At 44.4% G+C, this 24983-nt stretch overlaps 1 protein-coding gene across 1 annotated transcript in view; it reads right to left on the bottom strand.

Annotated features, from left to right (window-relative positions):
• Positions 1-24983, bottom strand: part of ATP8A2 (ATPase phospholipid transporting 8A2) — a 465925-nt gene that overhangs the window by 311979 nt on the left and 128963 nt on the right. The window contains exons 19-24 of the mRNA XM_018056568.1: positions 23847-23896; positions 23009-23078; positions 21125-21209; positions 18453-18592; positions 16931-17069; positions 7516-7580 (exon numbers count right to left, since the gene is read on the bottom strand). Coding sequence (XP_017912057.1) covers positions 7516-7580; positions 16931-17069; positions 18453-18592; positions 21125-21209; positions 23009-23078; positions 23847-23896 — 549 coding nt within the window. The remainder of the gene's footprint in view (positions 1-7515; positions 7581-16930; positions 17070-18452; positions 18593-21124; positions 21210-23008; positions 23079-23846; positions 23897-24983) is intronic.

Here is a 24983-nt window from a genome sequence, read left to right as displayed (position 1 = left end):
CAGAGGGTTTTGGTAGGCTACATGGGTAGAAACGGTTGAATTTTAAACACAAACATGCATCACACCACCATGTGCTATTTTGCAAAACTGTTAGAAACCCACTCCTTTCTTTATCCATTGTGTATTTTAAATCTAGATAATAAGGTTTATGAGGGGAAGGTCACGGAAGCTAAGAGTGAAGGGAGAGGGGTGTTTCTTAAACTCTTCTCACCAGATCACACTCACTTTTTAAAATAAAGTAATGAAGAAAAAACATGGGAAAATATAAGTAATTCAGTAAATTGCATGATTCTAACAAAAATAAATTCAAGAAATTCATAGAGAAAACCACAATAAACCACAAAGTTGAGGTAACACCAACAAAGAATCAGGTTGGCAAGCAAATATCTTGTCCTTGTCTCTGCACCCAACTTAAGAGTTTTCGTCAGGTAAACCAGTTTTCAGTTCTATTTGGCCAAACCCTTCAAATAAACACCCACTTACAAAACTAGTCTGTAAATTCTCAATGGAAAGAACTGAAATATTGAAAAGTGTTTATAATTCAGATTCAATGGAACATAAAATCCCAGAATTTAAATAAAGATATAAAGGGAATTTCCTGGTGGTCCAGTGGTTAGGACTTGCTTTCAGTGCTGAGGCCCAGGTTCAATCCCTGGTCAGGGAACTAAGATCCCCCAAGCCACAAGGTGCAGTCAAAAAAGAATAATATATAAAAACAATCAACTTATAAAACTAAAACCTAATATCTAAATACTGCAAATGCCACATAAATAAAAAGGAAAAGACCTTCAAATTAATCTATTAGACAATGATAAAGAAACTGTACATGGTCATGGAATAATAACTCTCCATACAATTACAGTCAAAAAATTAACTGCAAAATTAATTGAAACTGGTTTTACATTCCACTTGGCATCATAGCTTTTGCTATTTCCATACAAATGCAGCAAGATTTTCAGTCCTACATGAATCTCCTTGTGGAGATTCATCAGTTGAGCCTTGTCTACTACTAAGACTATAATTAAACTGTACAGTAAGCTATTTATATGTCTGAAATAATTTCCTTTTCAAGATACAGCAGGCTTCAGCTTTATTCTGCAAAATCATTGTCAATGACATATTTAATCTTGAGGTTACTGCTTAAATTACATGTGCACCGCCCTCTAAGCCTAGATCCTGGCTGGAGACTGGCAGCAGCTGCCACACGTGTCAAAGGGTTACTATGATTACCTTCAATAGGAGCCATATGTGCTTGGTTGGCCACAGCAATTTGTCCCCTACAACCTAATTCAATCTATCAGATTTGCTAAGTTTTTTTTTAAAGGAGCAAAGAGTGATTCCTACAACTTGTGATTCAGAAACAGAAAATAAATGTTCCAGAGGCGGGGACAGACTAGAAGTATCACTTTCTTTCTGGATCCCCAACAGGTAACTTCAGGGACTCGAAGAATCTGATGAGAAAAGCTATACCAAATACTGCTCTTAAAATTTTGGCTTTATTAAGTGGTCACTGAAGAATGGAAACAAAGAAGGATTCGTATTCATTTATCTGGGGGAAAAGGACTGCTTTAGAAACCATTTACCCACAAAGAAAAAAAAAAAAGATCACCAAAAAGGTACAGAGGGCAGGAGGTGGAGTCCACAATCCTTGAGAATGATGTTCCACACACTGAACATAATTCATCACACAGGCCCCAGAAGTTCTTGAGAGAAATCAGAGTGGAGGAGCATGCTGGAAACTTTTCCCAAGCAGTCAGGAAGCAGTATGAAAAAGACCCACTAAGAGGTGACTGTCAGCCTTCGGCAAAGATAATGGGAAACTGACATCTTTTTTGTGCCTATTGTATTACGGATGGAGCATCCGCAGATATGGGGTTTGTAGCCATGGAAACCTGTACACACTCCTGGAGGACACTCCTGGAGGAGGAGTGTGTGGTGGAACCACCCCAGAGAGAAAGAAGCGTCACCCAGCGACACAGAGGGTGTACACAGTGAGCAGCTGGACTTGTTTCTCGGTGCAGGGGCACAGAGATCACACACGTGCAACGGTCTCAGCAGCACTCACCACAACACAAAAATGGAAGCTCAATCCGAAACGTCTACCACCAAGTTTTCAATGCTGTTCAGCAATGAGCTAGAACTAGACTGATCAGCATGAGCCAATGTCAAAAACATGGGTGAAAAAAGCAAACTGCACAGAGATACATAAAATACGATCTCAAAATTAAAGCTTCAAAACCAGGTTTGACATAGCTTATAGATACACACGCGGATGGCAAAGGAACCCAAAGGTTTTAGACCATGGATAAAGGAGAACTAGTGAAGCTTCAATCATCTGTAATATTCTGTTTCTTTAAAAAGTCATCTAGCAACCCAGGACATCTAGCAATAACAGGGACTCCTGGCGGGAACATGCTGCCTCTCTACTTTAGAGAGGAGTCCATCATTGACCATGAATGATATGGTTATTTGACATAGGATTTCAGTAGATGCACCTTATCAAGTTAAGTGCACTCCTACTCCAGGATTTAAAGTTTGTTGCTGTTGTTGGCTAAAGATAAATACTAAATTTTTTTCTACATCCAATTGGATGACTGTATTATTTCTATCTGTTAATGAGGCAAAGTATATTAACAGCAGATTTTTCTCAAGAAAACACATGCTTACAGCCTTGGAATTAAACCCAACTATATCATATGTCTGATTTCTTTTATATTATTGGATTTGGTTTGTTGATCTTTTATCACAGAATGTTACCTCTCCGTTCACAGTTGAGACTGACCTGCAATTTTTCTTTATCATTCTGCCCCTATTGCTTTTGATCCAAAGGTTACTTTAAACATCAACCTACACTGAAAAGTATTGACTCTTTTGGGTATTTTTTTGGAAGACTTTTTATAAAATTGGAACTGTTTGTTCTTTTAATTCTTGACAAAACTAGAGTATAATGTATTCTCTTTGGAGGAAAAAATCAGAAGTCATGAGACTATTCCTTTAACGGTTGCAGGGTTATTCAGGTTCCTATTTCCTGGAGTCTGAAGTTTTATGTTTTTCCTAGGTAATTACCCATTTCATCTAAGCCTCAAATTTATTTACACAGTCATTCATATTTAATCACTGCTCTCTCTACCTGAAGTTATTTCTCTTTTCTCATTCCTAACATTTTTTTTCCCTGACCAGCTTTGTGTGTGTTAATCTCATTAGTCTTTTTGAAGAATCCACTTTCAGTTTTGTTGATCTTATCTTGCTCTTTTGCTAACATCTTAAACTGTATGAATAGCTTACTACTTTTAAGTATTTCCTCTTTTATACGATAAGCAGTGATGGTACAAATTTCTCTCTCTGGGAAATTCAAATCCCACAGATTTTGATGCAAAGTATTTTTCAATCATTCTAAGTATTTTCTAATTTCCAATGTGATTTCCTCTCTGACTCTTGAATTATTTATGAGTGGTTTTTAAATTTCCAAGACTACAGATTTTTATGAGTGTGAAAGTCCCTCAGTCGTGTCTGACTCTTTGCGACCCCATGGACTGTAGTCCATGGAATTATCCAGGCCAGAATACTGGAGTGGGTAGCCTTTTCCTTCTCCAGAGGATCTTCTTAATCCAGGGATCGAACACAGGTCTCCCGCATTACCAGCAGATTCTTTACCAGCTGAGCCCCCAGGGAAGTTTTATAATGAACTTTTTTTAAAATCACTGATTTGTTGGTTCAGAGCCTTGGATTCACAGAACAAGCCAAATGATGACCAATTCTCTGAAATATCATGAAGACTTCCTTTTTGACTCGTATAGTCACTTTTGGAAAATACTTAATACATTATTGACTGGAAAGGTATTATGGCCACTGGTGTTAGAGTCTATAAAATCCCCTGGTCAGTAATGTGTTAAGAACATGAGTACAAAGAGACAGATGTGTGTATGCGAAAGGGACACGCTCACATCTGTGTATGTGTGACCTGTGTGTGTACTATCTACAGCTGCTTTCTCATTAAAGGGGGAGAAAAGAGCAGCTGTGACCTAGAGCCTAAAATATTTACCATCTCATCTTTCGCCAAGAAAGCTCATGAACCCCCCTAACTATTTGTACTTAGCATCTTACCTTACATTTCTCCTTTGTGGCAACTGGCACAAAAAAAGCTTAATTAAGTCAATACTAAATGGCTATTTTCTCAGCTAAAATAGAAACCTGAGAGTAGAGAATACACTGTCATTTATTGCTACATCTGCAATTCTAGCAATCTGCATGGCCTACTAAGAACACTCAAATATCTGTTGATTTCACATAAATTCTGAAGTTAAATATGTGTTTTTCTGTTTTCTTACTCCGAGTATCCTCTTTTATTTGCTTTTACTTTATCATATCTGTAAAGAGGAAATCTCTATATTTTTAAAATCAGCATTTCTAAACCTGTATTGCTATCATTGATGCTAAAGCTGAAACTCCAGTACTTTGGCCACCTCATGAGAAGAGTTAACTCACTGGAAAAGATTCTGATGCTGGGAGGGATTGAGGGCAGGAGGAGAAGGGGACGACTGAGGATGAGATGGCTGGATGGCATCACGGACTCGATGGACGTGAGTCTGAGTGAACTCCAGGAGATGGTGATGGACAGGGAGGCCTGGCGCACTGCGATTCAGTCGAACACGACTGAGCGACTGAACTGAACTGAACTGAACTGAATTGCTGTCACAGAGTTACTTATCAAAAAAAAACAAACCTCAGTGGTTTAAATAAGTTTGGTTAACAAAATATTCTATATCATCCTCTGCCTGACTCACAGTGTGATAAGCATATTAAAGATAGCACAAAACTTGGGGCAGGGAAATGTACTTAATTATTTATAACTCTGGATCTCCCCCCAAATTAGCCAAAGATTCTACTTCTCTCTTAGTGCTTCTTAACATTTCAAAAAACAATGTTTTAGAAGATACAGCAATAGCACACAGTGGAACTAGAATGGAGTCAGTTTCCTTCTCATCAGGGAGGGAGCAGACAGCAAACAGGTGAGGCTTCATGGATGATTTGTTTAGTTTTGCAATTATTTACCTTTACCATTGACAGTATGTAAATGACTATCTTCCAATAAAACTTTATTTACAAAAACAGGTGGTCAAATCCCTATGTTGTGTAACAGGAACTAACAGTGCTATAGGTCAATTATATTTCAAAAGCAAACTCATAGAGAAAGATCAGATTTGTGGGTACCAGAAGTGAGGGACTGGGGAGGGGGAAGTATAGGAAGATGGTCAGAAGCTACAAACTTCCAGCTGTAAAGAAAATAAGCACTAGGGATGGAATGTACAACATGATAAATATAGTTTATTTATTAACTGCTGTAAGTTATATATGAAAGTTGTTAAGAGTAAATCCTAAGAGTCCTCATCACAAGAAATATTTTTTCTATTTAATTTGTATCTAGGAGATGACATTCATTCAGTGTATTGTGGTCATCATTTCATAATGCAGGTAAGTCATTTTATTGAACACCTTAAATAGGTGTTATTGGTCACTCCTGACTCTTTGCAACCCCATGGACTGGAGCCTGCCAGGCTCCTCTGTCCATGGAATTCTCTAGGCAAGAATGCTGGAGTCGGTAGCCATCCCCTTCCCTGGGGAATCTTCCCGACCTAAGGATTGAACCCAGGTCTCATGGCAGATTCTTTATTGTCTGAGCCACCAGGGAAGCCCAACGTGTACAGTGCTGTATGTCAATTATGTCTCAAAAAAACTGAGAGAGAAAAAAACAAGGGGTAAGCTTAGATTTGGACCAATGGCCAGAAATTGCTGACCCCTGCACAAATGGACTGAAAATGACCTACGCTGTGTCTTCCAGTACAGCAGCCACGAGCCACATGTAGTCATTTAAATTACTTGACATTGATAGTTCCTTAATCAAACTGGTTACACTTCAAGTAATTAATAACCACTTTTGGCAAGCGACTATTGCCATGGACAGCAGAGAAAAACATTTTCACTTCTCATTAACCCCTTACAGGAAATTTTCTATATATATATATATATATGTGTGTGAAGTGAAGTGAAGTTGCTCAGTCGTGTCCGACTCTTTTGCAACCCCATGAACTGTAGCCTACCAGGCTCTTCAGTCCATGGAATTTTCCAGGCAAGAATACTGGACTGGGTTGCCATTTCCTCCTCCAGGGGATTTTCCCAACCCAGGGATCGAACCCTGGTCTTCCGCATTGTAGGCAGACGCTTTACCATCTGAGCCACCAGGGAAGCCCCATATATATATATATCCCTTTATTTTACACTGAAAATTTAAGTTCTGGGTAATAAAGGGAAAAGAGTACCTCAATAAAACAATGTTCAGGTCAAATGAGTAAGTTCGCATGAACTAAAACATCTTCCATGAGGTCTATGATTCGAATTTAAGTGGAAGAAGTAGATGGTTACACCGGGAGAAGGAGACAGTGATAACTTAAGAATTTCCCCAATGAGAGCAGACAGCTCATCTCTAAGGAAGAATACTCCTGTTCCTACTTATACAGTAAGCTTGGGTTTTTATCTGCCCAGGGATTCTTATTCTTCAACATGTTCTTAAGTCATGTGTGTAAGACTGCTCTCATATTGAAAGACTGAGAAGAAAATGCTCATCCAAACAGAAAAGCGATCAGCAACACCGCTTACCTCTCGTGGTTCACCCAGCGCCACACCCCAGGGAGGGAAAGCAGAGACCACCCACATCAACTGACGAGGGGCTTCAGCGGTACAGACGCCCCCCGACTCCCGCCCCTGGAATCCTCAACGGGCACACCACACCCTGGCCTTGACAGGAGGAGTCACACCCCCAGTTTGCAGGTAGTACATCTCCCCCCATTACAAGGGAAACTAACCCTAACACCCGCTCTGAGCGCTGGTATTTAAATACACATTGACAGTAAGCACAGCCACGGGTACCTGCCAGAACAAGCTCTTATTAAGTGACCTACAAATGGAACCTCACTGTTGAGCTCCTGGTACCTTGTCACACTGCCAGGCAGACCACTGGTGACCCGCAAATCAGCTCCCAGCCAGGATCTCACCAGTGGCTTTAGACCGTGAAAGGGCAAATAGGGGTCTCTTCCATTCTCCCTGAGCCCGTGTAACCAACTGTCATATACACAGAGACAACTCCTGACACTTGAAACTAGAAAGGAAATCCTGCAAGTCTTCATAGCAAGCAACACTTGAGCTGACTATCACTCCTTTATGGAGATCCTAACAGGAAGTCAAACCAGACTAAGACTACTCCATTACAAATGCACAGCTCTAGGTGAGTAAAACAAAGCGTCATCGTGAAGCTCAAAAAGCAATGTCCTAAACTTACTATTTTGATGTTTAAAGATATGACTTTAAGCCATCCATTCATAAACAAAAACAGAAAACACACCAAGTAGTTTCATAGTCACTTTTCAGGAAAATACATAAACACTGCTTATCGGCCATAGTAGAAATAAACAAAAGGTTTAACACAATTATATCAAATATAACTTTCAAAAAGCTACTTACGTCCAACGAATCCTCCTTCAGTAGGATAAGGGCCATGTTCTGTGACACCAACCGGCAAGAATAACCTAGAGTGAGGAAAAGAACAAGATACGTGAATTTCCGTCCTTGCCAGGACGCACCATGTTCAGAGTCACCTGAACTCAGTCCCCGTCCTGCACCTGACGGATGACCATGTTAAGCCTATGGGCTCACACAGAGGAATCAAGTAGAGCTTGACCCTTGCAGACAGCTTTAACAGCAGTGCTCACGAAGGTCTCCATAACTAATAACCGAGATATCAATAAACACTTGTCAGTTTTCCGTGGATTTTCCCTTACCCTTGTTATCCTTGTTATCCTTGTAGAACAATAGGATGAGCCCTGGGTTCTCTACAACAACAGCAAACACTTTAGGAGACAAATGGAACCCAAAATTGCTCCTCAATCACCATGAACGCGCCTACTGTGACATTTAGTCCCTCACGTGCTTGGGACTTCCCTGGTGGCTCAGACGGCAATGAATCTGCCTGCTAATGCAGGAGACCCGGGTTCGATCCCTGGGTTGGGAAGACCCCCTGGAGAAAGGGATGGCAACCCTCCCCAGTATTCGTGCCTGGAAAATCCCATGGACAGAGGAGCCTGGCGGGCTACAGTCCATGGGGTTGCAAAGAGTCAAACATGATTGAGCAACTAACACTTGCACTTTTACTTCAATTCTCACAGCAGGTTTCCAAGGAATCCTATGATACACAGAGTTACTTTTCCTGCGAAAGCTCAAAGCAATCCCATTTCAAAAATTACATGAGCTTTAAAATGGGTTTGGAATAAGAGTATCCCAGTGCTAATTCTTAACAATTCCCATTGCATTTTAAACAATGGTACCTCTCCTCTGTAGGTTAATTTAAGCTAGGTACTCTCCCACTTTTCCTCCCAGAAGGTGAACGTATTTCTATGAAGCTCTTTCCTACGGAGAATTTGAGAGCCTCTTCTGACTCCTCCCCTTCAAATCCCCAGGCTCTGGGGAAGAGGAAGAGGTGGGCCTAGCAAACCCCAAGTCCCAGGGTGTTTATAGGGGCCCTGGGCTTTCTTTCAAATCACCCTGCTTGAGAGAGCTGGCAACAACATGCGTTCCCCACCAACCCCTACTCAATTGATCTCATGGAGACAAGGCAAGAAGACAGTCCTCCCACCTAGAAAAGTGGCCCTTACAGCAATAATGGACCACTGACCAGAGAAACAGGGAGCAAGTCATCAGCATGAAGGACATCACCCTTCATGCAAGGATGCAGGTGACCATCACATGAAGGGTCTTAACCCATGCTGTTCCCTGGGCAACAGGAGCCAGGGCAGTCCTCCATAGAAGAGCCAAAATAACCCTTCCCACAGATGCTGTATTTACTAGATAAGACAACAGGCATTTAACTGATGGACAAGCCACAGACCTACTGTGAGTATGTGCTCGATTCTACCCAGCAGGCTCTCTTTTCATCCCCAGGAAGCACTACTAACAGGCACAAAATAGAACTCAAGACAGACTAAAATTAAGATGAGAAAAACCTTGGGGTGTTTTTTTTGGGGGGGTGATAAATATTTTTGTTCATTTTGGAATGTATGAAGTATATTCTCCACTAATGATGGTCATTTGACAAGAATATTTAGCAGCCACCTCAGAACACAAATTTTCTAGCACAAAACTACGGCTTTTTATCCAACTGTAATTTTTTTAAGAATACCATCAAGAATACCTAGTTCAGGCAGTTAATAACAGTTATCTCAAGGGAATGAGACTATTTTGCTGGTTACAACCGCCACATATTATTAATATTTTTAAAGTGAAAACAACTAAGTCAAAAATCACAGGACCACATAAGCAAACACGTGTTAAACCTCTAAGAGGGGTAGAGGAAAAAAAAAAAAAAGGAGGAAACACAGCACAAGTTTCTGTGCATTTCCAAACTTGTTCAAGTCTGTATTTTAACAATAGTGATGAGTAGAAATGAGTTTCCCAGGATGCCATTAAAGTGCTACAGAGCAGGATAGAAATAATTGAATTTTCTTTCCCTCAAATTTTACAAATGTATTCTTCCTTCCTATAAATTCTTAGGTGAAGTATAGAAGGGAGTCTACATTTTATTTTCATTGACAAACAGGGATATTGAAACTTTAATCATTTTTCTTCCCTTGCCCCAGAAACTTCCAGCAACTCTACACAATAGACACTGTTACAAATTTAGTATAACTCATGCGAAAGGATTTGCTGGTAGTTTTTGATATGAACAACAGCTGCAGAAGCAAGCTGTAATCTTTAAGCCGTAGCCTGCCGCTTGATTTTACATTTTGCAATTTAAGTCAAATGCCACTTGACAACTGAAGCTGCATAAAGATATTATGGAAAAGCTCAAAGTATTTTTCTATCCGTTGCAGGGAGAGGGTAATAAATAAAACCACTGACACGTTCATGAATTTAAATACACAGAACTCAAGGCTTCTGAAAAGAAACAGGTTTTTTTTTTTTAATTTGGAAAACGAAGCAAGATTTTGCTTAAAGAATTATCACACAGAATACTTGCTCTAGACAGACCATGGAAATTTAACACAGTTAAATGTGACTTAGCTAATGTGGCAAATTAAATTATGTCAATCCAAGTTTGCTGTGCTTGACTTCTAATGTTTTTGGATAAAATGAGATCAACTCTTGGAGAAGAGCCAGGTATGAAATGTCAATCTACTCTTGTAAATTGAGGTCTATTTCTTTAATCTCACAATCTAACAAGACGACCGTAAAATGACTGAGGAGAGGACCTCTGGGATTTCACTCTTTACTAGGGCTGAAGTTAACAGTACACCACAAAAGTGTTGAGTCTTTCTGCTACCTGAGTAGAATCAAAGAAATCAAACTATTACAGCATCTATGGTACTTAGAGCCGGACCTGGGTTTAATAAAATCATCATTCACACTAGAAAATATGACCAAAACAAACCTCTTGGAACTCACTATCAGTGTCTTTTTTTTGAGGTAAGCATATATTGTCAAAGATAGCTCAACCCAGATTTCTTCGGAGACACTTTTGAAAGTTCGTGTTCATGCTAAGTCACTTCAGACATGTCCAGCTCTTAGTGGTGCTATGGACTATAGCCCACAAGCTCCTCTGTCCTTCGGATTCTCCAGGCAAGAACACTGAGTGGGTTGCCATTTCCTTCTCCACGGGATCTTTCTGACTCAGGGACTGAACCCGTGTCTCTTACATCTCCTGCACTGGCAGGTGGGTTCTTTACCACAGTGCCACCTGGGAAGCCCTGTGGAAGGGTTAGGAATGACTGATTCCTACTAACCATATACCTGGGATCCACCAAACTGCCCGACAGTGGGATTCACCTTGGCTCCAAATCCTCAACAAGTGTGCTGTTGGCTCTAAATGATATCAGGTAGAATCTGGTCACTCAGTGTTCGAGTGTGAGCGTACAGAACATAGCTCCAGACGTCAAAAACGGATGATAACAGATGGAACTCAATCTCCTCCAGAATGGGTCAAGGCTCAAGAATCCTTCCCCATCAGAGAACCAGAATGTTGAAGGCTTGTCCGCAGAACCACACCCAGGCACCCTTCTCGCCAGATCCTCAGATGCCTCTCAGAAAGGCTTCAACCATACCTCACCACGTCCCCTGCAAACCCTGCCATCGCTGACCTGTTCGATGCTCATTCTCTGTCTGAAACAAATTCTTGAGGTTCAAGTTTTAAACCCATCTCACCCACAGAGCCTCCCTTGGTCTTTCTTTTTTTTTTAATTAATTTTTTTTTATTGAAGGATAATTGCTTTACAGAATTTTGCTGTTTTCTATCAAACCTCAACATGAATCAGCCATAGGTATACATATATCCCCTCTCTTTTGAAACTCCCTCCCCATCATCCCACCCCTCTAGGTTGGTACAGAAACCCTGTTTGAGTTTCCTGAGCCATACAGCAAATTCCCGCTGGCTGTCTATTTTACATATGGTAAGTTTCCATGTTACTCTTTCCACACATCTCACCCTCTCCTCCCCTCTCCCCATGTCCATAAGTCTATTTCCTACGCCTGTTTCTCCACTGTTGCCCTGTAAATAAATTCTGCTGTACCATTTTTTCCAGATGCCATATATAAAAACCATGGAACGCGTCATGAATTTGCGTGTCATCCTTGCACGGGAGCCATGCTCATCTCCTCTGTATTGTTCCCGTCTTAGCATATGTGCTGCTGAAGCGAGCACTCCCTTGGTCTTTCTGACACACATCTGTCCTTCTGGGAAGTGACTGCCACATGTCAGGCTCACACGTTCAGACTCTCAGGCTAGGTGTGGCCCAGGCTAGGTGACCTGGTATCTCTGTGCCTCAGTTCCATCTTTGAAAGGGGATAACGTCGATCTCAAAGGGGATGTAAGACTTACAGAAAGGATTTGGCCATCATACGCCAACCGCCATGCGCACATTCACTGAGTGACTACTATGAACGCCAGCCACGCTCAGCATCTACACTGCATGACTGGTCCTTTCTCATCTATCTCATTCCTGAGTTGGTCTCATGATTCACTCAGGCCCCAAGATGGGAATCTAAACTCCCCAGTCTACAGAGGGGCAGCTGGCAACTACGGAGCTGCAGGTCATCAAGAAACCACGCACCTGACCCTTCTGCGAGCGTCACTGGGCCCAGGGCTGAGGGCCCCCAGCACCACCCGACCACCAGACTCATCTTCCTGCCAGTGGGCAAGTCCACGTTCATGGCTTTCAGAAATTAAACTTGCAAAAGACTACAGAAGTGGTTTCAAGGTATGAAATGACACCAAAATGTCAGGGGTGGGGAGATGTCTGAATTCGAGCTCAGACGGTTCACAATGAAAGCTGTTCCCAGCATGATGATTTTAAAATGGAATATGCATTTGGAGTTTATTCTCACTTATGCTACCTTCATTAAAAGAAAATTATAGACTCTGAAAACCTCACATCTACTTTCTTACTACGTAATAGATGCTTCATCCAGCCATAATAGGAAATGACAACTACATGATTCACCAAGGCTACAGCTGAAATTTCACTTTAGAATAGCTGATGCTAAATTTTTAGGCTAAAAAAGAGAATTGCCAGTTCCCGGAAACACAGCTTATTAGTGTGTTTCAAGCACAGCACTGCAGAGTCCTGGCATTGTGCCAGTTCCAAAGGACCTCAAAGTCACACGTGGGATGGCTGTGTCTACCTAATATTCATAAGCTCATACGAGACAAATATCCTGGAATTTAATTTGACTACATGTATTTATTTTCAAGGTATAAACTAAAAGGAATGCTTCAAATAAATTTTCAAACTCAGACAGATGGGTGGACAGGTGGTAGATAAATGACAAGAGATAGAGCAAATACTACAGACAGCCAATAGCACCAAACACCAAATGTCACCTCTAAAGGGAAGCGTTGCCAGTTAAAAACCATGAGAGTCAACAGTCATAAGACATTCCAACTTTGGAAGCAGTAAAATATGAAAACAATGTGTGTCTCAGAATGCATGAAAAAAAGTACCTTCTCTAGGGTTTTCTAAGTCAAATTTTGGAGAAGGGTGTTCATGAAAACTGTGTGAATCTGTTTAAAATGCATCCTGCACCAGGATTCACGGCCCCGAGACCCAGCACTAACTAGCTCGGTCATTAAGTAGGGTGAGACCTTGTAGACTCTGATGTCTCCAGCTCCCAAGGCTCTAGGACTGCTGACGTGTAAAGACTGAAGACGGAGTAGAGAAACCCCCCAGCACAGCAAAACTGGCTCTCGGGACTCTTCTCCTTACGCCAGCTAGGAGGAGAACTGCTAGACACTTGATCTGCTTCCCAAGTACCTTCTGGGTACCCTAACATACACATAGGACAAACTCAAATGTACAAAATATCCAGTCCATATAGTGGGAGACAGATGGATAACAGCTCATATCACAGATGGTTTGAAGAACATGGGACTAGAACAGAGGCTGACAATTGTCCTCGATCTGGAGCACGACCTCAGGCTGCTCACAGCCGTTGCCTGTGGTCTGATGTGGACAAGTCCAACATCAAATCTAGACATCTACATTGCATCCTCTGCAGGCTCAGCCGATGCCCTTCAGTTCAGTTCAGTTCAGTTCAGTTGCTCAGTCGTGTCTGACTCTTTGCAACCCCATGAATCGCAGCACACGAGGCCTCCCTGTCCATCACCAACTCCCGGAGTTCATTCAGACTCACGTCCATCGAGTCAGTGATGCCATCCAGCCATCTCATCCTCTGTCGTCCCCTTCTCCTCCTGCCCTCAATTCCTCCCGGCATCAGAGTCTTTTCCAATGAGTCAACTCTTCGCATGAGGTGGCCAAAGTACTAGAGCTTCAGCTTTAGCATCATTCCTTCCAAAGAAATCCCAGGGCTGATCTCCTTCAGAATGGACTGGTTGGATCTCCTTGCAGTCCAAGGGACTCTCAAGAGTCTTCTCCAACACCACAATTCAAAAGCATCAATTCTTCGGTGCTCAGCCTTCTTCACAGTCCAACTCTCACATCCATACATGACCACTGGAAAAACCATAGCCTTTACTAGATGGACCTCAGTCGGCAAAGTAATGTCTCCGCTTTTGAATATGCTATCTAGGTTGATCATAACTTTTCTTCCAAGGAGTAAGTGTCTTTTAATTTCATGGCTGCAGTCACCATCTGCAGTGATTTTGGAGCCCAGAAAAATAAAGTCTGACACTGTTTCCACTGTTCCCCCATCTATTTCCCATGAAGTGATGGGACCAGATGCCATGATCTTCGTTTTCTGAATGTTGAGTTTAAGCCAACTTTTTCACTCTCCACTTCCACTTTCATCAAGAGGCTTTTGAGTTCCTCTTCACTTTCTGCCATAAGGGTGGTGTCATCTGCATATCTGAGGTTATTGATATTTCTCCCAGCAATCTTGATTCCAGCTTGTGTTTCTTCCAGCCCAGCATTTCTCATGATGTACTCTGCATAGAAGTCAAATAAGCAGGGTGACAATACACAGCCTTGATGTACTCATTTCCCGATTTGGAACCAGTCTGTTGTTCCATGTCCAGTTCTAACTGTTGCTTCCTGACCTGCATACAGATTTCTCAAGAGGCAGGTCAGGTGGTCTGGTATTCCCATCTCTTTCAGAATTTTCCAGTTTATTGTGATCCACACAGTGAAAGGCTTTGGCACAGTCAATAAAGCAGAAATAGATGTTTTTCTGGAACTCTCTTGCTTTTTCCATGATCCAGCAGATGTTGGCAATTTGATCTCTGATTCCTCTGCCTTTTCTAAAAACAGCTTGAACATCAGGAAGTTCACAGTTCACATATTGCTGAAGCCTGGCTTGGAGAATTTTGAGCATTACTTTACTAGCATGTGAGATGAGTACAATTGTGCAGTAGTTTGAGCCTTCTTTGGCATTTCCTTTCTTTGGAATTGGAATGAAAACTGACCTTTTCCAGTCCTGTGGCCACTGCTGAGTTTTCCAAATTTGCTGGCATATTGAGTGCAGCACTTTCACAGCATCATCTTTCAGGATTTGAAACAGCTCCACTGGAATTCCATCTCCTCCACTAGCTTTGTTCGTAGCGATGCTTTCTAAGGCCCACTTGACTTCACATCCAGGATGTCTGGCTCTAGATGAGTGATCACACCATCATGATTATCTTGGTCATGAAGATCTTTTTTGTACAGTTCTTCTGTGTATTCTTGCCACCTCTTCTTAATATCTTCTACTTCTGTTAGGTCCATATCATTTCTGTCCTTTATCGAACCCATCGTTGCATGAAATGTTCCCTTCGTAGCTCTAATTTTCTTGAAGAGATCTCTAGTCTTTCCCATTCTGTTCTTTTCCTCTATTTCTTTGCATTGATCGCTGAAGAAGCCTTTCTTATCTCTTCTTGCTATTCTCTGGAACTCTGCATTCAGATGCTTATATCTTTCCTTTTCTCCTTTGCTTTTTGCCTCTCTTCTTTTCACAGCTATTTGTAAGGCCTCCCCAGACAGCCATTTTGCTTTTTTGCATTTCTTTTCCATGGGGATGGTCTTGATCCCTGTCTCCTGTACAATGTCACGAACCTCAGTCCATCGTTCATCAGGCACTCTATCTATCAGATCTAGATCCTTAAATCTATTTCTCACTTCCACTGTATAATCATAAAGGATTTGATTTAGGTCATCCCTGAACGGTCTAGCGGTTTTCCCTACTTTCTTCAATTTGAGTCTCAGTTTGGTAATAAGGAGTTCATGATCTGAGCCACAGTCAGCTCCCAGTCTTGTTTTTGCTGACTGTATAGAGCTTCTCCACCTTTGGCGGCAAAGAATATAATCAATCTGATTTTGGTGTTGACCATCTGGTGATGTCCACGTGTAGAGTCTTCTCTTGTGTTGTTGGAAGAGGGTGTTTGCTATGACCAGTGCATTTTCTTGTCAAAACTCTATTAGTCTTTGCCCTGCTTCATTCCGCATTCCAAGGCCAAATTCAGTGGCATATACACAGTGGAATACTGCTGCTGCTGCTGCTAAGTCGCTTCAGTCATGTCTGACTCTGTGCGACCCCAGAGATGGCAGCCCACCAGGCTCCCCCATCCCTGGGATTCTCCAGGCAAGAACACTGGAGAGGGTTGCCATTTCCTTCTCTGAGTGGAATACTACTCACCATAAACAAGAAATAAAGCCATCTTCAGCAACACTCATCAAGTCATTTGGACTTAAATTCCCTTTCTTCAGTTTTCATTTCTGCAATACTTAGAAACCAAAGAGGTCATCAACTCATACAGGGAAGGGAAAGATACAAGACTTAGAAAAACATATCAATTGGTAAAAATCATTAAAAGGGCTATAACTATATAAAATAGTAATGCACATTTAAACTTAATGAAAATATGCTTAGTCTCTTAGACTAAATTTTTATGAAAAAAGTAATAAGAAAACCAAGCTCTCATCAACTCTTGAATTCTCTAGGTTTTATGAATGTATACTCAGTCACTCAGTCCTGTCTGACTCTTTAATCCATGGACTGTAGCCTACCAGGCTCCTCTGCCCATGGGGTTTTCCAGGCAAGGATACTAGAGTGGGTTGCCATTTCCTACTCCAGGGGATCTTCCCAACCCAGGGATCGAACCAGCCTCTCCTGTGTCTCCTACCTTGCAGGTGGATATTTTGCTGCTGAACCACTAGGGAAGCCCTATAAGTGTGTCCAATTACTTTTCAGGAAGGTGTCATAGTTTTAATGTTTATAACAGGCAGATAATGCTCATAAAGAGCATGTTCATCTGGTTTCAGTAAACTTTTCTCGACCTTGTGAATGAAGAATTCTATAAAACACCATCTGTCAGTGTGTCTGAGGAGCCCATGGACACTTCTACAAGACTTTGAAAACACAAGACAAGAATCAGCATCGGGAAATTATCTTTTTAATGAATTACCTATATTAATAGCAGTTTCTTGTTTGTCGCCTGTCAACACCCATATTTTAATCTCAGCCTTCAGCAGAGTTGCTATGGTTTCCGGCACACCTGCCTGAAGTCGATCTTCTATGGCGGTGGCTCCAAGTAGCAGTAGATTCTGGATTGAAAAACAGCTTCAGTTAAAGATGTGGAAACATGTGAGCGGCATGAATGACAACACTCCTCACAAAGGAAAGGCGGTCAAAAGTTCTGAATCCCTTCCTCTTACTTCCTCTGCATGAAACCTTTGTTTGCAGATAATTAATGACAGACACATGTGGCATTTCCAAACCATCCACAAGGCTAGAGCCCCCGCTCCCCACACACACGCAGGCCAGCACTCATCATCTACTTCTGGGTACCCAGGCATCATGAGATGGAGACCGTCCGGCAGCAGAGCACTTGGGCAAGTCACCCTGGGGACACTAACAGGACTGAGCCCTCCCTCTCACTTCACTGACAAGCAAGGGACAGTGGTCCAGCTAACACCTGAGAAGAAATGATTCAGTGACCAGCAAGCCAACGATGTCCTGAGTGCCCACTGCTAGCATGGGGCCACATGGGTACTTCATCTATTTCATTGCTTTATGATTCACAAAGTAAATACTGGAATCTTCAGAGAATCAGGGTAAATGGACACGTGAATTCAGCTCCATCTGCACCCAAATTTCATTAAAATGACAAACAAGGGGGCAAAAAGCAAAAGGAGTGAGAAAAAGCTAGCAAGCAATGACTTTGAAGCTACTGAAACTGGAAAACAGACGGACCAACAGTTGCTGACATGAAACAAAAGGCTGAAATCCAGCTTCCAGATTTCAGGGGATCAGCCTGTAGAAAGCTAATTCACATCTTGGGAGAAACTGAAATAACAACAAAATCCACACCAGCAACGTGGAGCAGCAAAGGCAGAGCTCAAACCGTGTTGGGATAGTAAGTGTGACAACGTACGTGAGATGTCCAACCAGCCTAGGCATTCTATCGGCCCAGGAAACTCAATAGGGTCAACTAATCTCATTAAGCCTCATCTCAGGCCAGCCCAGAACGTCATCAATGCTGTTTTTGGCCTGATACTTAAGACACGAATGCTTGGCAGAGGGTGGCTAGACCTTTCCAGTACCCCATAAAAACTGATGGTTTCTTAAAGCAGAAAAATGATTAAAAACTAATGATGACTTTTTACTTGGTTTTGTGTTTTTCCAAAGTGTATCTTTCTTCACTGATGTACCTCATTGATTTAATGAACTTGTTTCATGAAAAGTTTCAAATAACCAGGTAACTGTTACATAAGGATAATATGTCATAAAGTTAGTTATCAGGCTGCCAATTTTTTTGTTCAATAAATTGTAATTTCCTAGTGAGAAAAACAAAAAAAAAGCTAATGGTGAGTTAAGATACTCATAAGACAGCATCACTGTGCAGGCAGAGCAAAAGGAGCCCTGCTCACAGACTGTCTGCCTGCTGGGTGTCACTGGGCAACAACAACCCCGCCGCGTGCAGTTACCTTCTCGATGATCTCATAGCACTCCTCCAGCCGCTGAGTGCGGTCCTTCAGGATGGTGCTGGCTTCCTGGTAGACTCTGAGCCACTCCTCGTAATCCCGCTCAGTGAGGTCGGCGTAAGCCACACACAGAGTCCGCAAGCCTGCAAGACAGCCCCAGGGTCTCTCGGTGAGGCTGCTGGTGATGAGCCAGCAGGGGACTTACCTCCGGGAGACACCGCGTGACCCCACCAGCGTGTGCAAAAGTGATACAGACCATCGGCTTTGTAGGGTCACTCTGACTCCATGTTCACACGCTCAAAAGGGGAATTTAAAAGCAATTCTATTTTAATATAAACCAGCTTTTCTATAGATGATGACAGTAGAGAAGAAGCCACAAGAGTGAGCCCCCAGCAGCAGAGCAGGGCAAGACCTGGGCATGACCCACACTCAGGAGGAGCCAGGGCTGGAGGGCAGGAGCACCTGTCAGACAGCAACAAAGGCCCAGCACACCACCGCGCGAAAGACACGGGCTTCAATCAGCCAGGCTGTGTGTGTGCGTGTGCATGTGTCCCTGTGTGGGAGTGTGTTCCCAGGTGTGCACGTGTGTTCCCCCATGTCCCCATGTGTGTGTGTGTCCCTTGGTGGGAGTGTGTTCCCGTGTGTGCATGTGTCCCTGTGTGGGAGTGTGTTCCCAGGTGTGCATGTGTGTTCCCCTATGTCTCCGTGTGTGTGTGTGTCCCTCGGTGGGAGTGTGTTCCCGTGTGTGCATGTGTCCCTGTGTGGGAGTGTGTTCCCAGGTGTGCATGTGTGTTCCCCTCTGTCTCCGTGTGTGTGTTCCTTGGTGGGAGTGTGTTCCTGTGTGTGCATGTGTCCCTGTGTGGGAGTGTGTTCCCAGGTGTGCATGTGTGTTCCTCCATGTCCCTGTGTGTGTGTGTGTGTGTCCCTCAGTGGGAGTGTGTTCCCATGTGTGCATGTGTCCATGTGTGCACGTGTCCCTGTGTGGGAGTGTGTTCCCAGGTGTGCACGTGTGTTTCCCCATGTTTCCATGTGTGTGTGTCCTCAGTGGGAGTGTGTTCCCATGTGTGCATGTGTCCATGTGTGCATGTGTCCCTGTGTGGGAGTGTGTTCCCAGGTGTGCACATGTGTTCCCCCATGTCCCTGTGTGCATGTGTCCCTGTGTGGGAGTGTGTTCCTAGGTGTGCACGTGTGTTCCCCCATGTCCCTGTGTGCATGTGTCCCTGTATGGGAGTGTGTTCCCATGTGCGCATGTGTCCCTGTGTGGGAGTGTGTTCCCAGGTGTGCACGTGTGTTCCCCCATGTCTCCATGTGTGTGTCCCTGTGTGGGAGTGTGTTCCCATGTGTGCATATGTGTTCCCATGTGTGTTTCCCCATGTCCCCGTGTGTGTGTGTGTCCCTCCGTGGGAGTGTGTTCCCAGGTGTGCATGTGTCCATGTGTGCATGTGTCCCTGTGTGGGAGTGTGTTCCCAGGTGTGCACGTGTGTTCCCCCATGTCCCTGTGTGCATGTGTCCCTGTGTGGGAGTGTGTTCCTATGTGCGCATGTGTCCCTGTGTGGGAGTGTGTTCCCAGGTGTGCACGTGTGTTCCCCCATGTCTCCATGTGTGTGTGTCCCTGTGTGGGAGTGTGTTCCCGTGTGTGCATATGTGTTCCCATGTGTGTTTCCCCATGTCCCCGTGTGTGTGTGTGTCCCTCAGTGGGAGTGTGTTCCCAGGTGTGCATGTGTGTTCCCATGTGTGTCCCCATGTTTCCATGTGTGTGTGTCCTCAGTGGGAGTGTGTTCCCATGTGTGCATGTGTCCATGTGTGCATGTGTCCCTGTGTGGGAGTGTGTTCCCATGTGCGCATGTGTCCCTGTGTGGGAGTGTGTTCCCAGGTGTGCACGTGTGTTCCCCCATGTCTCCATGTGTGTGTGTCCCTGTGTGGGAGTGTGTTCCCATGTGTGCATGTGTTCCCATGTGTGTTTCCCCATGTCCCCGTGTGTGTGTGTGTCCCTCAGTGGGAGTGTGTTCCCAGGTGTGCATGTGTGTTCCCATGTGTGTCCCCATGTCCCCATGTGTGTGTGTCCCCTTCAGTGGGACTGTGTTCCCACGTGTGCGTGTGTGTGCCCCTACAACCCCGTGTGTGCATGTGTGTGCACAGACATGGGTACACATGCCCACAGGAGCCCAGGGAGATGGGGAAGCAGTGGCCAGCACTCACACAGGGGCCCGGCTCTCACTGCACCCATGTGCAGGGGAGCCTGACATCAGTCTGTCTAAAGCCCTGCAGAGAACTCCTTTCCTGTTCTCTGTGGGTTCAGTGGGTTATTCTCGCCGGAAGTCAAGGGCAAGCCAGTGTCATAAGGAAAACAACAACAAGGGGAGTTTTCCAGAAAGGGACTAGAAGACGATTCTGTGCAGCATCAGGTGTGAACCTGCCTCACCTGCGTCCCCTGGGTTAAGAGCTGGGGGGTTCCTGTGTAAGTCACAGAGCACAGCTGGTCTGGGGCCTCAACTCTTGTCCCTGCCAGTGGCACAGAACACCAGGGTGGGGACGGGGTTGGCACGAGACCACCACTCGCCTGTGAAGCAAGCCAAGTGCTCCCCAGAGATGACACGTGAACGTGAAGGCTCACTGGAGTGCTCCCTGAAAGCACGGCTCTGCCGGCAGAAATAACATTTCCAAACTCCACTCACCTTCCGTGGCAAAGTACTCCAGGTGGCAGAGAGTCTCTTCCATGTATTTTGAATCTTTTGAAAGTCTCTCAAAAATCACGTTATCCTATAAAACAGGGAAATGCTGTAATTGGCAAACCGTTAGGCCAGCTGACCCTTCAGCGCCACAAGCCCAGCTCTGACTTCCTGGTTTCAATCCGGTGCACGCCTGAGTGGGGAAGGGGAAGGACAGCTCTGGGCTGGATGCAGTCATGAGCTGTGGAAAGCAAATCGGCTGTGGGTCCACAAACTGGGGAGGACCCCGGGTGTCAGGGGGATAAATAATCAGGAACACAAAGGGGCCCACATTCACTCAGATTTGCGAAGCTCCCACTGGAGTTTATAATATCCTTTGCAGAAGTGGGAAGCATAAACACACACCCTATACTGTTCAAGTGTGCAGTCTCTTCCTAGCGCTGCCGGACTCCCACCTGGGGGTGGGCACAACCTGCCTGGCACAGAATCCAATTCAGCTGAGAACACATGGTATAGACAGTTCATCACCCAGGGATTATTCACATAACCTACAAAAGTAGGGCTGGAGAATTGCAGGCCACAGATCATGCAGCAAATATGTTACAAACAGCAACGTTTTAGGCTCCCCCCCAAATTTTTTAAATCTAGTTTGGTTTGGGGGGAGGCAAGTTGGAAAAAAATTAAATCCTATAATACTTCGGGCACCTGATGCAAAGAGCCAACTCATTGGAAAAGATCCTGATGCCAGGAAAGACTGAGGGCAAGAGGAGAAGGGAACACAGAGGATAAGATGGTTGGATGGCACCACTGACTCAAGTGATCACCGACAAACTCACTTGAGTTTGAGAAGACTCTGGGAGATGGTGAAGGACAGGGAAGCCTGGTGCACTGCAGTCCATGGGGTCGCAAAGAGTCAACCCTAGCATAATCTGGACTTTAATGAATTCACACAGGATGCCTTTAGAATTCACACACATTGCCCACTTTTAAAAACTCTGGTGACAGTGTGCTCAAATACCTCTTCCCACAATTGGTAAAGATCAGTAAGATTCCCAATGTATCGTTGATCCTAGTATTATTTCATATTTCCCGACACAGACTCAAGAGCTGACCTTAATAAAGCTTTCCTTCAATACATAAGACCACGGTTTTACAGAATGTAGTTTTGTGAGTCAGGCTCATAAACAACAGCATCTTTCCCTAAAGATTTAGATTCAATGACCAGGAGGCAGAGGACAAAAAGCCTGACGTAGGAAGTAACCAGAGGGGACCAGAGGTGATGATGGACCACAGATGGACACTGCCTCAAGCCTGCCACACAGCCTCTGTGGTGAGTAAAAACCACAAATACTGAGAACAACTACTAAAGAAAAAATACACACCAGAATCCTTAAAAGATTAAGTCGCTTCAGTCGTGTCTGACTCTGTGCGAGCCCCTCGACTGTTACCTCCCAGGCTCCTCTGTCCATGGGATTCTCCAGGCAAGAATGCTGGAGTGGGTTGCCATGCCCTCCTCCAGGGAAACTTCCTGACCCAGGGTCTGAACCCACATCTCTTATGTCTCCTGCACTGGCAGGGGGCTTCTTTACCACCCGGGAAATCCTGAAAGATCACAGATCAACACAAATGATTGCATCTCTCCCAGTCACAATGCAAAGGTGGAAAACGGAAATCAGAATTCACACACCAAGGATTCTGGAGGACACAGCCAGAAACCAACCACCGACTGTCCTGGCCACGCTGGCTTGAACCCTCATCATGGTCAGCGGGCTTTTACCTCTCAGTGAGCTTCAGGAGCCTTTCAACCTGGGTGACCATGAGGGGTGCAGAGAATGGCAGTTAAGGGAGAAGCAGGGGTCCCCCACTGTGCAGATGTCAGCCAGTACTTACAGCCCCTTTACAGTAGAGTCGAAGCTGTCCTGAAGGAGTTCGCACTATCACAGACATTCTCTTTCTGTCGCTGTAAGAGTGCAGACACCAAGGAAAAAAACTCTCATTGCTGTTTTACAGGATCACATCCTGTGATTAAACAGTAAGCAGCCCAAAAGGTGGTCTGGCTGCCCCAATCCCCATTTTCCCTAACTTCCTCCTCCAAGTTGAAATTTGTGTGCCTCCTACTGTCTTATTTACGTACAGGGGACATAGTGAAGTGAAGTCGCTCAGTTGTGTCCGACTCTTTGCGACCCCGTGGACTGTAGCCCACCAGGCTCCTCTGTCCATGGGATTCTCCAGGCAAGAATACTGGAGTGGGTTGCCATTTCCTTCTCCAGGGGATCTTCCCAACCCAGGGATCGAACCCAGGTCTCCTGCATTGCAGGCAAACACTTTAACCTCTGAGCTCACTAGCACAGCTCTTGATGGCAGGAGACAGAAATAGAGACCTTGAGTGCCTCCTCTGGGCATCTAATTTGCTTCTGATGATACTCTGTCCATGTACTCTTATTGCACAGCTCAAAAATATCCAGTCACATGCCAGGTAACAAAGGGGAGGATTGAATATGAACCCACTTCACTCAAAAGCATCTCATCCTGCCTTCTTTTGACTGGAGTGGAAAGAGATGATGGATTCTGAGAATCTCGTGATTTAGCACTGAGGTCCTTCCATGGCTCCTCCCCAGCACCCCCGCCAGAACATGCCTCCTTGCACATCTTCCATCAGGACCCGCCCTCTCACTCTGATTCTTCTTTCTGATCAGTATATATAGAGTTTAAGAAAAGGGAAACATACCTGGAGAATTCCAGGACATTCAGGATTCCAAATGTCTGTTCCTGTCCCATCTAGAGGAGGAAAAAATAAAAAGCTCTTACCTCTCTTACCTGAAGTGCAAAGCATTAACATCTCAAAACAACCGACTCCCCACTCAAACCTCTCTACTCACACCTGCTCCCCACGCCTCCCCTCCTCCATGCTCTCTCACTCTCTCCATCTATTCCCGGTCAGACGCCTTCCAACCTGTATGGTTCCCCGCAGTTAGTCTGGTGGGGTCACAGCGCCCCCTTCTGGTGGAAGCTTCTCATTTCCTCCACCAGGAGTGACCATCCCACTAGCTAGCGACAGAGTCATTTCCAAGACACACAAAGGACATGAGCTACACAGGTCTATCCCAAACCTGGGGCCAGTTAGGCTCATGAATCCAGAAGTTTTCACACTTCGTATAAGTATATACACACACTACACCCCACTACATTCCCACAGGGCTGGCTGGGACTGCACCCTGTTTTACAACACATGGGTTTTCTGCAGTGTTAGTCATTCAGTTGTGTCCAACTCTTTGCGACCCCGTGGACTGTAGCCTGTGCAGCAAGGTATGTGGCTAGGTGAAAGTCACACGGAACAGACGCAGCCCTGTGGCAGTCCCATTAGGTTTTGCTACCAAGTGTCCACACCCCAAATTCAGGGGAATTCTGAAAACAACTCGGAATATGATATAAGTTTTGCATGTAAGTAAAAGAATGGACTGCCGCCAGGTCGGGAACAACACGGACTTATTACACCAGATGGACACGGACTTCACACGCATCCATGAGATCCGAGGATGCAGAAAGCCAAGAGCTGTAAAAAGCCACAAGTCCTCCCCAAACGGAGGGTGGGGATCGTTAGAGGTCCCTCACCCACCACGACAGTGAGCGTGGCCCCTCTCAGCTCATTACAGAAAATACCCGTCCCACTCACCTGTGTCCCTACTGCCACCCCAAGGTCCCTATCTGACCTCATTCCTGATTTAAACCTTTTCTTATCCCCAAATTTCTCCCTCTGGCTCCTTGAAAGGGAAACTCAGAAAAAATTCAAATGCCTTGATTTCAAGGGGGGGGGGGAAAAACCCATATCAAAAAAAAAAAAAATTTCAGTGCCAACTCCGTGCTC

Source organism: Capra hircus, chromosome 12, assembly GCF_001704415.2.
Source record: "Capra hircus breed San Clemente chromosome 12, ASM170441v1, whole genome shotgun sequence".
Lineage (NCBI taxonomy): Eukaryota > Metazoa > Chordata > Mammalia > Artiodactyla > Bovidae > Capra > Capra hircus.
The sequence above is the reverse complement of the archived record's forward strand: the minus strand, read 5'-3'. Positions and strand labels throughout refer to the sequence as shown.